This window comes from Enhydra lutris, unplaced genomic scaffold, assembly GCF_002288905.1.
Source record: "Enhydra lutris kenyoni isolate GAN:26980312 unplaced genomic scaffold, ASM228890v2 scaffoldscaffold7, whole genome shotgun sequence".
NCBI lineage: Eukaryota > Metazoa > Chordata > Mammalia > Carnivora > Mustelidae > Enhydra > Enhydra lutris.
This window is the reverse complement of record NW_019154091.1, coordinates 9,620,528-9,634,651: the sequence shown is the minus strand read 5'-3', so window position 1 is coordinate 9,634,651 and position 14,124 is coordinate 9,620,528. Positions and strand designations below refer to the sequence as shown.

Below are 14,124 nucleotides of genomic sequence, written 5' to 3'. Positions count from 1 at the left end.
TGGTATTGTTATAAAATTCCCCATGGTTTTTTACTCTTGGCCGTGGCTGCTCTTTTTTTTAGGAAGCACCAACTAATAAACTTCTCTATGCCAAGGATATCCCAACCTACAAAGAGGAAGTAAAATCATATTACAAAGCAATCAGGGATTTGCCTCCATTGTCATCTTCGGAAATGGAAGAATTCTTAACTCAGGAATCTAAGGTATTGTTAGAAAGCAGAAATAAGAGGGGTGCTTTGGTGGCTCAGTTGGTTCAGCTTTCGAGGCTTGATTTTGGCTCAGGTTGTGATCTCAGGGTCCTGGGATCAGGCTCCGTGCTGGACGTGGAACCTGGCTTTAAGATTCTTGCTCTCCCTCTCTTTAAAAAAAAATTGAAATAAGAGAATATTTACTTTTTTAAAAAGTCATTTCAGAATCTCTCAACAAGACTCTCTTTCTTTAAGAAACATGAAAATGAATTTAATGAAGAAGTGGCCTTGACAGAAATCTACAAATACATCGTAAAATATTTTGATGAGGTAAGATTTTTAAATAACATTTTAAAAAATTGGTATTAGTCTCCAGGATTTGGGTGTAAAGCATTCTGTAGGTTTCAGGACAGCTCTGGCATCCCTAATGGCCAGACAGGGAAGCCAGGAAGCCTGTCTGAGGTGGGGGATCCTGGCACCAAGCCAGACCCTGCACGTGGCTGCCCCCTTCTAGTTTTATCATGCTGCCCACCTTCGGACCAGCCTGAATTTACATTTGAGTTAATGGGGTCTGTAGCCATACTGACTCAGGATAACTTTGATGAGTAAGCAGTGGTCCTATTAAATAGGGCCAGCTTATGCTTGATTGTAATCTGCTAAAATGAAAGCTAAGCTTGTTAAGTTGCCTAGATTCTGTATTCAATAGGTATATGAAAGTATAACATATTTCTAACTTAAGCAACTATTTCAATAAACCATTCTCCTTTGATTAATTCTCCTTAATCTGGATTTTTTTCTTTGGGAATTCACACAGACACAGTCATCAGATGCGCTGTTTCCAAATATATGTTAATTCCCCCTTCCCTGATTCCCCCCCACTCAGTCATGCTGGGACAGGCTATCCATGTCAATGGTGAGAATAGCTCACCAATTCCATTTGCTACTTGAAGATCAAGTGAAGCGCTAAGGTAGGGTAGAGGCAATGAGTTCCTTAAACATGATAAGCATCCTTCTTTCCAGGGGCCAGGGGTTAGAAGGGAAGCACTGGGGAGGGTAGGGGAGGGGAGAGGAGGCACCACACTGCCCAGGAGGGGAGGGGAGGGAAATACTTAACTGACCAGGATGCCCCTGCCTGCTGCATTTAAGAATAAATACTTGCCTGCATGTTGGCTGCCCAGAATGCTTGCTGTGCTTGGAATGGCTGTGACATAATGCATAAAACCGGGCCTTGGAAATCTGGCCCCATATTTGTAAGCAAATAGTTGGTACTTCTTGCTAGCTTCTATTTTAAGCCAAACTGTTGTTGATCCTGTGATAATGACTTAGCAAAACAACTTGCAAAGTGAGTATGTAAATGATGGAAGAAAATGTTGGCATCTGTTTCATACAGATTTTACCACTCACAGCATCAGGAATGCAACCCCCCCAAAAAACAAAACAAAACAAAACAAAAAAAAAAACCAAAACAAAACTCCAGAATTGTAATGCTAAAACCACAAGGTCTAAAATAACTGTTCTAATTGTCAACAGATTCTAAATAAACTAGAAAGAGAACGAGGGCTGGAAGAAGCTCAGAAACAACTCTTGCATGTAAAAGTCTTATTTGATGAAAAGAAGAAATGCAAGTGGATGTAAGCACTCTGGGGACTGGCTTAATCTGGCAAAATTCTTCAGACGACTTGGGAGCAAAATGGCTGCTTGAGCTACTCTGTGTCGTTCATTTTAAAGTTTGCACACAGGTTCCACTTTGAGCACAGTCTTTCAGAGACCAAGGCACATGCACAGCTTTTAGAAAGCATACCCACCATTGTGCCTGTGCATATACTGTGGGAGCCTTTCTGTAAATAGAGTCGAAGTGGTTGTTGCAAACAGCCTCCTTGTTTACAGAGAATACAGGGCCAGTAAGCAAGTGTCAGTATTGTTAACTACAGTCTCCACTTAAGCACAATCACAGCAGTGGTTTTGTTTGAAAACTACAGTTATATAGCACCCGTGACTACACTGCAATCTGCAGAAAAGGGACACTGCCAGTGATGACAAGAAAATGTGAAATGAGTCATTTGGAAACAAGGCGGGAGTGTTAGGGCAACCTCGAGGATCTGCAGCATTGAAACTTTCCCCAGTAGTTCTTGGAAAAGCTGACCACAGAATTTGGTAGTGTGTACACTTAGCATTTGTGAGTGTGTGTGTGTGTTTTTAAACCAAAAACTGACAGTGTTGCAACATTGTTGAAAGGGCTCGTGTTTTTCAGTGGTCGCCAATTACACTCCGTCAACTCACCTCCATCTCACCAAGGAGCTCTAAAGCAAGGAGAGTGAGGAGGTTTATTTAAATGCAACAGCGTTTTACCCACTTTGTCCTGATGTGTTCCTTTTTTCATTTTTTCATACTAAATGTATTTGATAGTGGACATGTTGGCTATTGTAAAACAAAACAAAACACCATTAGTTTATTTCTGTCTAAAAACTTTGATTAGAACTAACTGTAGAAGAGTAACTTCCTCCCCTAATCCTACATTTCTATACTTGGTGTCTCCTTGCTTTAGATTTCTGGTGAATCCTGTGATTATAAATACTTGTGTGTGATTAGAAGAAAAAAAAAAAAAAGATACATTTTACATTTCATGAAATTGCTGTTCACACTGGAGTATTATATATGAATATATATATTTGAGGCCCAAGGCCTGAAAAATATTAGTATACAACTTGGTATCTTAGTCTTACTATGTACTTTTTGAAAGTATTCCTCACAAGAGAAAGAATTCAAAATACCCAATTTATTCATGCCTTTCTTTTTAAAGAATTCCCTATCCAGTTATACTGTAGTCTTTTTATTGCTGGTTTTTTATTCCTGAATTTTTGCTGCTCATGACCAATTTTAATACCACTGTGTTTTCCTTCTATTAAATCAAAAGTAAAAAAATGTAATTGGCAACTCTCAACTTTCCTTGTGGCACCTTTTACCCTTGGTGCTCCGAATCCCAGATTAAGGAAAGACATTTTTTCAAGTAGCAAATAAAACACTGATCATATATTCCTTAAAATCTTATACCAACACTATATGGGATATCAGGATATCAGTGTGAATTTGTCTTCAAAAATGAAATTCTTTTTGCTCCTCAGTATCTAGCAAAGAGTAAGAGGTGATACCTCAGCAGAATGATCAAATAAGCAGTTATTACCCTGATAGGCCCCTTCCTAATCCCGTCACTTTTGACCATTGTCTGTCCAATGGACACACCTCAAAAATACTACCAAATAGGTTACTTACAAGTATAAAGGTGAGAGGTCTGGTCCCCATCTAAGGCTGCGATAGTCTTGATGTGAAGGCATTTTCATAAGAGAATAACAGGACAGTTGAGAGCCAAGGGTAGGAGAGTTGCCCAAAAGACTTCCCCTTCTTTAGGGTACAGAAATGCTAAGAAAAGGATCAGCTACAGCTTTATCTAAGTATTCAGTAAATGCTACATGAGGGTGTCCCTGTCCAGCTCTCTGGCACATGAGTCCCATGGGGAGACCTACCTCCTCTTCCGAGTACGATGCTGCTGGGAACTTTGGGCAAGTCACTTACCTCTTTGTGCCTCAATTTCTGTATAATATTTCTAACCTACCTCACTGAGGTGGTGTGAAGATTCACTAATGTATGTAGCGTGTTTGTCAATCCTCCAGTGAAAAGCACTATCTAGATCACATTTTGGATCACATTAGCCAAATGCAGTAAATGGCCAAATTAGATGTGTGCTGAAGACAATCAGTCACTGGGTCTATATTAAACAGCAACCAGAGAAACAAATGGCAAACAATTTCTATTTTCAAGTTTCTTTGCATATTTTTTTGGTGCAAACAATTCATTTATAAACTTTTTTTTCTAACACTAGTGTCTACAGCAGCATTTAAAAATTATTTCTGTTACCTTTTCCGTATTAGGGATCTAAAGTCTATTTCTTATTGTATACCTGATTGAAGCTGTACTTGGAGATGAATGTTTTAAATGTCTATATCCAAAAATAAACATTTTGATGTAAATGTGGACTGTCTTTTTTTTTTTCCCCCTTCAAATGTTCTATTATAGTAAAGTTTTTATTCTAAGTAGCTCCATGGAAAGTATCTGGGTGCCAGCGCATATGTGAATAAGCAGCTCTGTAATGGAGTAAGTACATCTAGTTTCTTCTAAATGATGCTAAGGACTGCTCAGTTACATCCCTGGCCTCCACTATCTACCTGGACTTTTGATCCTGAAGACTTCTGGACAATGAACATTCCACTTAGTTTGGCGGACTTGAGCTCTGCCTTGTTGACGTGAAGTTATTGCAGCAGAATTCCTTTAAAAGAGGTTAGGGATACACAGAAATAAAACATTTATAATAACTTGGTTAGATCTACAACAGTAGGAGCCAACATTAAATACCAATAATATTTCTAAGGGACCCCAAGGGATTCAAGTTTTACAATGAATGGCCCTTGTTTTATACGGTCATGGGATATAATTATTTGTACTTTGTGGCTTTAGGTTAGAATAGAAAATAACAATGAGATCTTCTACATTGCTAAATACACACTATATGGTCAAAATAAAATTAAACACACAACAATATAGAAAAATACTAAGTTCTTTAATTATGTGCACACAGTTTTTAGAATGGTAGCATTTTATAATATTTAGATATCTTCAAGTTTTGTTTTTTAATGCTGACTTTTAAATTGCCATCTTTTTTCAAGAACTAGAGGTTTAGAACTCCTGTATATAGTAAACTGGAAAATGTTTACTGACCCTGTTACTGCCAACCATCTCAAAGAGGCTGAAGGAATTCAACATGGGCATATTTTAGGCAAAATGCCAAAAAAGCCAAAAAATTTTGAAGTGAAATTAATAAAATAATTTAAAAACTTGATTCCTTTTTTTTTTTTAACATTCTCAAAGGGTTGTCAATAAATATTCTAAATATCTCTTGAGCTGTTTTAATGCTTCGCTTGTCATTAGTATAACCCTAAAATCCTGACACTGATGCAATATAGCATGTAGCCAGTACCTTTTCTCGAAGCACATTCAAATTTTCTGGCAAACAGTAATACAATATCTAAATGCCACATATGTTAAAACTTCAAGCTTTATTGAGTCACACTGATTTCATCCCTTTTATCTGCCTTTTCTCCAAGAACATCATTCCCCAGGAGATCCAAGTTCCTCTAGTTGTTTCCTTTGTGTTGTTTCTAGTTCTTCTAGTCTTTTGCGAAGTAGAGAGAGTTCCCTTTGATGCTGTTCCTCCTTAAAAGCAGAGAAAAAATGGGGAGGGGTGAAGCAAGCTCAGAAAAACGGCTGGAAAAATAACTGGTAGGCAACAGCCTGAGTAGCTCTTTCACTCAGGCCACAACATCTGGCACAGAAAGGATGACCATTTTAGCAGTCTGAGAAGACAGCATCACGGGCCAGACTACTAACTAGTCCGTGCTTCTGTTCTGCCTCAGGCACCAGCCCTTGGCAAATCCCAAAGTGTGTTCTTCTATCTAGATATAAAATTCACCAGGGAGTGATTTGGAAAATACTAATGCAGGGCCCAGACGTACTTACATGCCGATGTTCTAACAAGGCTGGAGTTTAGTAGTTTATTAAAAACAAAGCACTTGGTCTGAGATTCAGTTCAGTGACTAAAATCTTTGGTGCTTATAACATTATAAGATGTAATTACTTATTACATCATCTTTTGAAAATCATCCCATCAATTTGATTCCTTCAGTATCTCAGGGACCTAATTCGTAGAATGAGCCCAGGATTTAGAATCAAACAGATTTAGGTTTGACACTCAGTTCTGTGACTTATTAGCTACGACCTTAGGCAAGTTACTTCACCTCTGACTCAGCTTCCTCATCTGTAAATTAGAAAATTACCTTCCCTCAAAATATTTTCCATTAGGATTAAATAAAATATTATACGGAAAATGCATAGTACACAGCATTAGTAAACGCTCAGCAGCAGTTAGTAATGGAGTGAGCTGCAAACTCTAGGTCACTCAAAGACTCATCAATCAAGTTTCTTCTTTTCAACTGTCCATGAGATTTCATTCCTAGCATCATCACTAAGGGACAGAATAGATTCAAATCCACTTTGCTTTTACCGGCAAATTTCTACAGTAAAGAAAAATTTGAGTTTTTAACTCTGAATTTAAATAGGCAAAAACTTACAGAAATGTTAGTGCTTTTTTTAAAACAAAACAAACAAAAAAACCAAAAACTCAAATGCTCATACCTGCATATGAGGAGGAAAGGATAGGTCCATGCCTGGAACCATGGCTGATGACTGAAAGGTAACAGGATTGATAGATGCTGTTGGAGGTATGTTAGGAACCAAAATTAAACTTCGAAATTCATTATGTCTTCTCTGTATGTCCTTTAGTCTTTTTTGAAGCCTTGTATATTCTTCAAATGGAACATTTTGTCTTAAAAAGAAAAAAAGTGTTCCTGTTCTTTAATAGTTATACTCTATTGAAGAACAGTATGATTCACAGAATTTCAAATGGGAAGAAAATGGACTTCAAAATTGTAAGATTTATCTGTATATGATTTATACATAAAACTCTATCTAGAAAGATAAATAGAAATATGACATCTTAATGATGTATTATTGTTAGTTCTACAAGCTTTCAACTCATTTTTATTTTTTTAAAGATTTATTTTAGGGGTGCCTAAGTAGCTCAGTCTGTTAAACGTCTGCCTTTGGCTCAGGTAATGATCCCAGGGGCTCCCTGCTCGGTATCTGCTTCTCCCTCTGTCCCTCCCCCGTTCATGCTCCCTCTCCTTCTCTCTGAAATAAGTAAATTAAAGAAATCAAATCTTTTTAAAAAAGATTTGAGAGAGAGAGAGAGAGGGAGAGCGAGTGCACAGCTGAGTGTACACACATGCAGGGAGGTCAGGGGAAGAGGGAGAGAGAATCTCCAGCAGACTCCCCACTGAGTGGGAAGCACCACTCAGGGGCTTGATCTCATGACCCTGAGATCATGACCAGAGCCAAAACCAAGAGTCAGATGCTTAACCAAGTGAGCCACCCAGGCAGCCCAACTATTAACTCATTTTAAAGTTTTATTTGCTAATTAATTGAAGAGTAAAAATCTTTTGGTACTTTTACTTTCATTTCCACTCCACTCCACCAACCCATGAATCCTGAAACTAAAACTCCTTAAACCAAAAGGGTGCCTTTTATTATCAAAGGAGTCAAGTAGAAACAGAGAAAATAGTAGGTTGAACCTTACAAAATTGTCATTTTTATAGGTGAAATATGGCCCAATACAGGAATTACAGCCTAATTATTAAAAATGTAGCTAATGGGGGTGTCTGGGTAGCACAGTCAGTTAAGCCAACTCTTGGTTTCAGCTCAGGGTCATGAGATCAAGTCCCACGTGGGATTCAGCGCTGAACAGAAGCCTGCTAAAGTTTCTCTCTCTTTCTCCTGCCCCCCTCCACCCACACACATGCACATACACTCTCTCAAATAAATAAATAAATCTTAAAAAAGAAATGTAACTAATGACAAAGGTAAAGCTACCCATTAACTTTAGGGAAAAAGGATCTGGGATAAAAAAGCTAACTTTTCACGCCTTTATATACCATCTCCTTTTTGGACATGAATTTCCTGACCATCAACCACACCACTAATTAAATACAGTTTTCAAAACCACTCAAAGTTCTAGATGATCAGTGCCATATAGGTGCCCAATCTTGAATGGATATTATTTCAAAATTAATGGTTATAGAAGAGGTAGTAAATTGAATTTTGTTTTAGAATAAATTTGGTGGCTTCTTACTTTGGGTCAGAGTAATTCTAAAGCTGGCATGAATTTGGGACCCCTGGATAGCTCAGTCTGTTAAGCATCTGACTCTTGATTTTGACTCAGGTCATGATCTCAGGGTTGTGAAACTGAGCACCATCTGCTTAAGATTCTCTCTCTCCCTCTGCTTTCCCCCCACTCTTGTGCTCTCTTTCTTGAAAGAAAGAAAGAAAGAAAGAAAGAAAGAAAGAAAGAAAGAAAGAAAGAAAGAGGGGGAGGGAGAGAGGGAAGGAGGGAAAGAAAGAAAGGGAAAGGAAAAGAAAGGAAAGGAAAAAGAAGAGGCATGAATTCCACAGTCTATAGGTGTTCTAAAAAAACAACTTTCACATTTTGGTAATAATTACACCCAAGGAAGACAGGTGCACATTACAAAACATCACTGCTTGATATTTTAGGCAATTTCCATTACAGAAGAGTCTGACACTGCGTTGTGCTGAAGGCTATCACTGAAATTAGCTGAATTTGAAAAGTTTGTATTACCTTGAATCAAAAGGGTCAACAAGGCCATTACCATATGTTAATACGGCAAATCATCTCTGCTCAAACATGCTCATCATGCAGATTATTAGCTGTGTTTGTATGTAAACAAAAAATCTGAAGCTTTGGGCCAGTAATATTTTTCTACAACAAGAAATCAAAAATCTTGATTCAAAATTCCAGCCACATTTTTGGAACTATGCAATGCTACAACTCTTTTGTCTCAGTAGCAAGAACTCACACCACTCCTGGCTACCAAAGCCAGGGACATTTCCTGTCAGTCCCAACCATAACACAAATGCCTGGCATATGTTAAAGACCTTTTGGTTTGAAGGAACATTCAACCAAAAAACAAAAAATAATAAGGGGGCGCCTGTGTGGCTCAATTGGTTGGGCGACTGCCTTCGACTCAGGTCATGATCCCAGAGTCCCGGGATTGAGTCCCACATCAGGCTCCCAGCTCCATTGGGAGTCTGCTTCTCCCTCTGACCTTCTCCCCTCTCATGCTCTCTCTCTCTCTCTCAAATAAATAAATAAATCTTAAAAAAAAATAATAAGGAAATGAATTAGGAGCACAACGAACAGTTTTAGAATTCTTTCAAACATAAAAGAAAACAAGTGTATTACAGAGAAAACAAAGAAAGTACATTTTAAAAAGAAAAAAAAGTGTGTTACACTCAGTATCAAAGTTCTATAATGTCAAAGTCACTACATGGGATATGTATTTATACAAACAGTTACCTATTTAACACCTGATTTTCCGTTTCTAATTCTTCTCTCTTTGCCTCTAACACTTCTACTTTCTCTTGTAGTCTCTTCAATTTGTTTTCATGAAGAGATTTTCTCTAGAAAAAAAATATGAGCAAGTACATTAATACAAAATCTCCTCTTTGAACAAAATACAGCGAGAATATTTCACTCAACAAAAGAAATTTTCCTTAGAGATAAGTATTTTCAGTGAATACTAGCAGGAAAGATTAGTAGATATGATTCTTATTGAAAAATGCAAAGATATTGAGCCACAGATGTACCTCAGATTCTCATTGTGACGAACAGAACTGTTGTGAATGCCAAACCAGAAAATGTGTATCAATAACTACATTGCTGCAAATAAAATATCTAAAAAAGGAAGGAGTCAAATTTTACTAATGAGCTTACCTGTCACCAGATAAGGAATCACAAGCTCTTTACTTTTCCAAAAGATATGTGTTTTATAAAAGAACCAAAAATTTAAAATTAAAAGCATGCTTACAATTGATAAATTTCTACCAAAGCAATAAAGGACCAGAAAGCTAAGGGAGATTACGGATGCATCTCAGTTTGAAAGTATGCCCTTCTAAATATTAAAAAGAAAAACATTAAAAGTGTACAAAGGAAAAATTTTCTAGTATGGAAAAATCAGGGTATAATGCCAAAGTGGTATAAAAACAAAGGTAATTACTTTTTCATTTTTATAAAGAGGTTGTTTTTGTTTTTTATAGAAAAATATGTATAAATGTTGCAACTCATTTAGTAGCTATAGGCCTTTCAAGTATTTGTTTTGTAACTCTTTCACTGAAGTATATCAGGCTTATAGAAAAATGCACAGAACATAAATATAAAGCAAAATGTAAAAGCACAAAACAAATGCTGACTCTCTTACCTCACAGGCCGGGAGCACTGCCATATGAGAAGTGCCCCAACCCCTCCTCCTTTCAATCTCTACTCCCTTTAGTCCTCTGAAAAGGCAACCAACTAATTTACTTCCAAAGTTATAGCATAGTTTTGCTGATTTTTGAACTTCATATGAACAGAATCATAGTCTTTCTGAAATTCTTTTACAAATGGCTTTTTTCTCTCCGGATTGTGAGGTGTATTGGTGTTGTTGCTTACAGTAACTGTTCATTGCGACATACTGTCCTGTACTTATGAATATCACATAGTTTAATGTATCTACCTGGTCTAGTTTCCTCTAAGGGAAAAGCAACCTCATATGCCATGCTCATCTCTCTCAGTTTCCTACCTCTCCAGGATCTTGGCCTCCTAATTCTTTGCTGCCCTCCATGGAGGTATTTTTTCTTAAATACTTTGTCCAGTTCTTCTAGTTTTTATGTGGAGAGCTGATCCACAGAAATAGGTCATTATCAAAAGCATAGGCTTTTAGGAATTTTAGTTCAACTAGTAGCAGACATTTTAAAGATGAAAATGCTTAATACTTCATCATGGTATTATTGTATAAATCTGCAATCTTAAAACGTCTTAAAACTTCTCCATTATATCTCCAAATAGTCATATTTCTCCATTTTTATTGTTCATTTAAACTATAATACAAAATTTATTTTATCATCAAATCTTAAGCACACACACACACAAACACACACACAGAGTACATGCTTAACTGGGCCCTATATTAACTATACAATACAAAATATAGGGATTTCTGAAGGGAATTCCAGTCTATAAGTACCAAATCTTGAGAAAGGGCTTTCTAGAAAGGATAAGAAACTAATTAGGGAGAATCTGTAGTACAATGGGGATGTGGATTTGCCTGAAGCGTCTCCAGCAAGGGACTGATAAGTAAAAGACATTGTTTTAAGAAGTCTGATATGGCGTCAGTGTATGAGATAGACTTTGAAGTTTGCCTCTTAAGAGGAAAATCTGGAGATAAAGCTTGAAGCCAGGGTTCAGGACAATGCTGTCCCCATCCTCATCATTGTAAAACAACCAATCATTTACTGAGCACTTGCCAGGTGCCAGGAAATGAGCCAGAATGCAATAAAAGCACTGGTTGATGAGCTGATTAAAAGACCCAGTGAAGGCCTTAGACCCCCTCATTATAATCATTTCTTTGCAGATACCCTCGTTACCTTGACCCAAGTTTCCCTCTTCTTCAAACTCACCTGGAAAAACTTGGATCTTTATTAAATACAATGCTCTACTGTCTGGACCTACACAACTGGACACAGTTGGCAAACACACACAACTATGTGCTATGCTACCTGACACTCCTCCTAATTCCCCAATCCAGTCACTCTTCCAAACTCTTATATTCTTTTACAACTTCTTGTCTCTCCCAGGTATACAACACCTGCATTCTTCAGAGTCTGAGCTAAAGACGTGGAATCTTTTTCCACTTAGAAAATTGCCCATCAGGAGAAAAATTCCACACATCTATCAATTTACCCGAAATTTATAATCATATATTTTGCCTCTTTCCCAGTTATAATAGATACACCATGTTCCTATGCCTTCCACCTCTGAATTGCTACTAAAGGATATCATTCCTGCAACTGCCCCCTTTCTCCTGCATTACTGATTTTCCCCTTGCTGTGGAATCATTCTATAATTCACCCCTCCCTTTAAAGAAATTCTTTGAACTCACAACCCTCCCTAGCTACCATCCCAGTTCTCTACTTTTTGTAATGAAATTCCTTAGACAAACTCTATCTGCAACTTCAGTCTGGCAACTACTCCTGACAAGGCCAACAACAGTCACTGCATAGCCAAATGAATCCCTAGTCTTCATATTGCTATTGTATCATCTTACTCTCAACATCATTTGATAGAGTCGATCTTTCTTGAAGCACTTTTCTTCACTTGGCACCTAGTATCTTCTTGGTTCTCCTACCATACTGGCCACTCCTTCTCTGTCTCCTCCTTTTCTTCTCAACTTCTCAACTTCGGCATTCCTCAAAGCTCAATCCTCAGACCCGTTCTCTTCTTAATCTTCCTTTTCTTTCTAGTTGACCTCATTCAATCCCTTTGCTTTCAATACCATTTATGTGATGTGGACTCCCAAGTCTTTATTTCTAGTCTAGTCTTCCTTCCTGAATTACCGATTCATGGATCCACCAGACTACTGAACATCTCCACGTGGAAGTCTATTGGGTATCTCCAAGAGCTAACATGTCCCAAAGAAGGATCTTTATTTTACTGCAAAAACCCATTCTTTCTAAAGTCTTTCCCATGTCAGTAAGTAGCAAGTCTATTTTAACTAAGTGCTCAAGCCCAGCATCTTGGTCATCTTTGCTTTACATATTTCATGCTCTACAACTACGGCAAACTCCACCTTTAAAATATATACAGAAACTGACTACCACTCCACTATTTGTCCCTCTACACAACAGCCAGAGAGTCTTCTAAAATACACTGCAGATTATTTTTTTAATTTAGACCTCTCCAGTGTGTTCCTATCACATTTAGAATAAAAACCAAAGAATAAAAATATCACCTGGCCTCCTACTACTTCTCTCCGTTCCAGCTACCTAGCTGTCCCTCTGCATTTCTTCAGCATACCAAGTGGACTCCTGCTTCTCTCTTTTACTTGCTATTCTGTCTGGAATACTGTTCTCCTACATATAGAACACAGCATCTTCCATCCTTTCCTTCAGGTCCCTGCTCAAATGTTACCTTATCAAAAAGTCTTCCCTGACCACCTATTTAAAGAGCCCCTTCTGGGGCGCCTGGGTGGCTCAGTGGGTTAAAGACTCTGCCTTCGGCTCAGGTCATGATCCCAGGGTCCTGGGATCGAGCCCCGAATCGGGCTCTCTGCTCAGCAAGGAGCCTGCTTCCCCTCCTCTCTCTCTGCCTGACTCTCTGCCTACTTGTGATCTCTGTCAAATAAATAAATAAAATCTTAAAAATAAATAAATAAAGAGCCCCTTCTATCCCCCTTAGTTTTCCTCTTAGCACACATCTCCACCAGACAAATATGTGCTTCTTTAATCTGTCACCCACCCAATACAATGTAAGCTCCCCAGCACAGTCTTTACTTCTGTATTCCAGTGAACAAAACTACCAGATACATTAAGTAGGTACTCAATAAATTTGTTGAGTAAATTGGTTAAATTAATACAGAGAAATCTGGTAGTGGATAGATCCTGAGCTAGGATGTTAGCAACAGGAATAAAAGAAAATGAGGTGAGGAGGGGGAAAAATGCAAACACATTATAAAGGAAGAATTTGTAAGCCTGATAACTGTACTGGGTTGAGCAGTGTTCCCTAATATTCATGTCCACTGAGAACCTCAGAATGTGACCATTATACAGAAAGAAATTTATTTGGTCTTTGTCCTGGTAGAAACCTCCTAAAATCATTGGAATTTCCTGAGTGACAGAAGTGTCTTTTGTTATTCATAGACCAACAATGAATAGTTGTCATCTTTGATTTACATCTTTCATACTCTAAAAGTACTGTAAACTCCACAAGACACACAGGAAGAACACCAGATGAAGACAGAGGGACAGAATGAAATGATATGCCTACAAGCCAAGGAAAACTCAGGGATTGCTAGCAACCACCAGAAGCTAGGCGAGAAGTGTGGAACAGATCCAGCCTTAGAGGGAGTATGGCCCTGCAGGCATCTTGATTCTGGACTTCTGACCTCTAGGACTATGAAATAATACCTTCTGATGTTTTAAGCCACAAAGTTTGCAGTAATTTGTTACAGCACCCCTTGGAAACCAATACCGTGACTAGATCTGGGGGGGAAGGGAGCCCTGAGGATGAATCAAAGGTTTGAAGCCTAAGTGATAGGAAGAATAACATTCTACCTCAAAGAAATGAGAGTTCAGAGGGGAAACTGGCTGTAAGGAATGATTTTAATTTTGACTTTAGTGGTCCAATACAATCAAAGGATTGTCAAGCGGATGTCTTAGTGTT

At 38.0% G+C, this 14,124-nt stretch overlaps 2 protein-coding genes across 2 annotated transcripts in view; one reads left to right on the top strand and one right to left on the bottom strand.

Annotated features, from left to right (window-relative positions):
- LOC111142060 (plexin C1) overlaps positions 1-4,208 on the top strand; it is a 143,467-nt gene extending 139,259 nt beyond the window's left edge. Inside the window, exons 29-31 of the mRNA XM_022495004.1 lie at positions 63-203; positions 444-518; positions 1,719-4,208. Of these exons, the coding sequence (XP_022350712.1) occupies positions 63-203; positions 444-518; positions 1,719-1,823 (321 nt within the window). The 3' untranslated portion in view covers positions 1,824-4,208. The remainder of the gene's footprint in view (positions 1-62; positions 204-443; positions 519-1,718) is intronic.
- An 844-nt stretch (positions 4,209-5,052) lies between these two features.
- The window catches only part of LOC111142275 (centrosomal protein 83), a 143,346-nt gene continuing 134,274 nt past the window's right edge, over positions 5,053-14,124 (bottom strand). Inside the window, exons 15-16 of the mRNA XM_022495327.1 lie at positions 6,432-6,621; positions 5,053-5,453 (exon numbers count right to left, since the gene is read on the bottom strand). Coding sequence (XP_022351035.1) covers positions 5,349-5,453; positions 6,432-6,621 — 295 coding nt within the window. The 3' untranslated portion in view covers positions 5,053-5,348. The remainder of the gene's footprint in view (positions 5,454-6,431; positions 6,622-14,124) is intronic.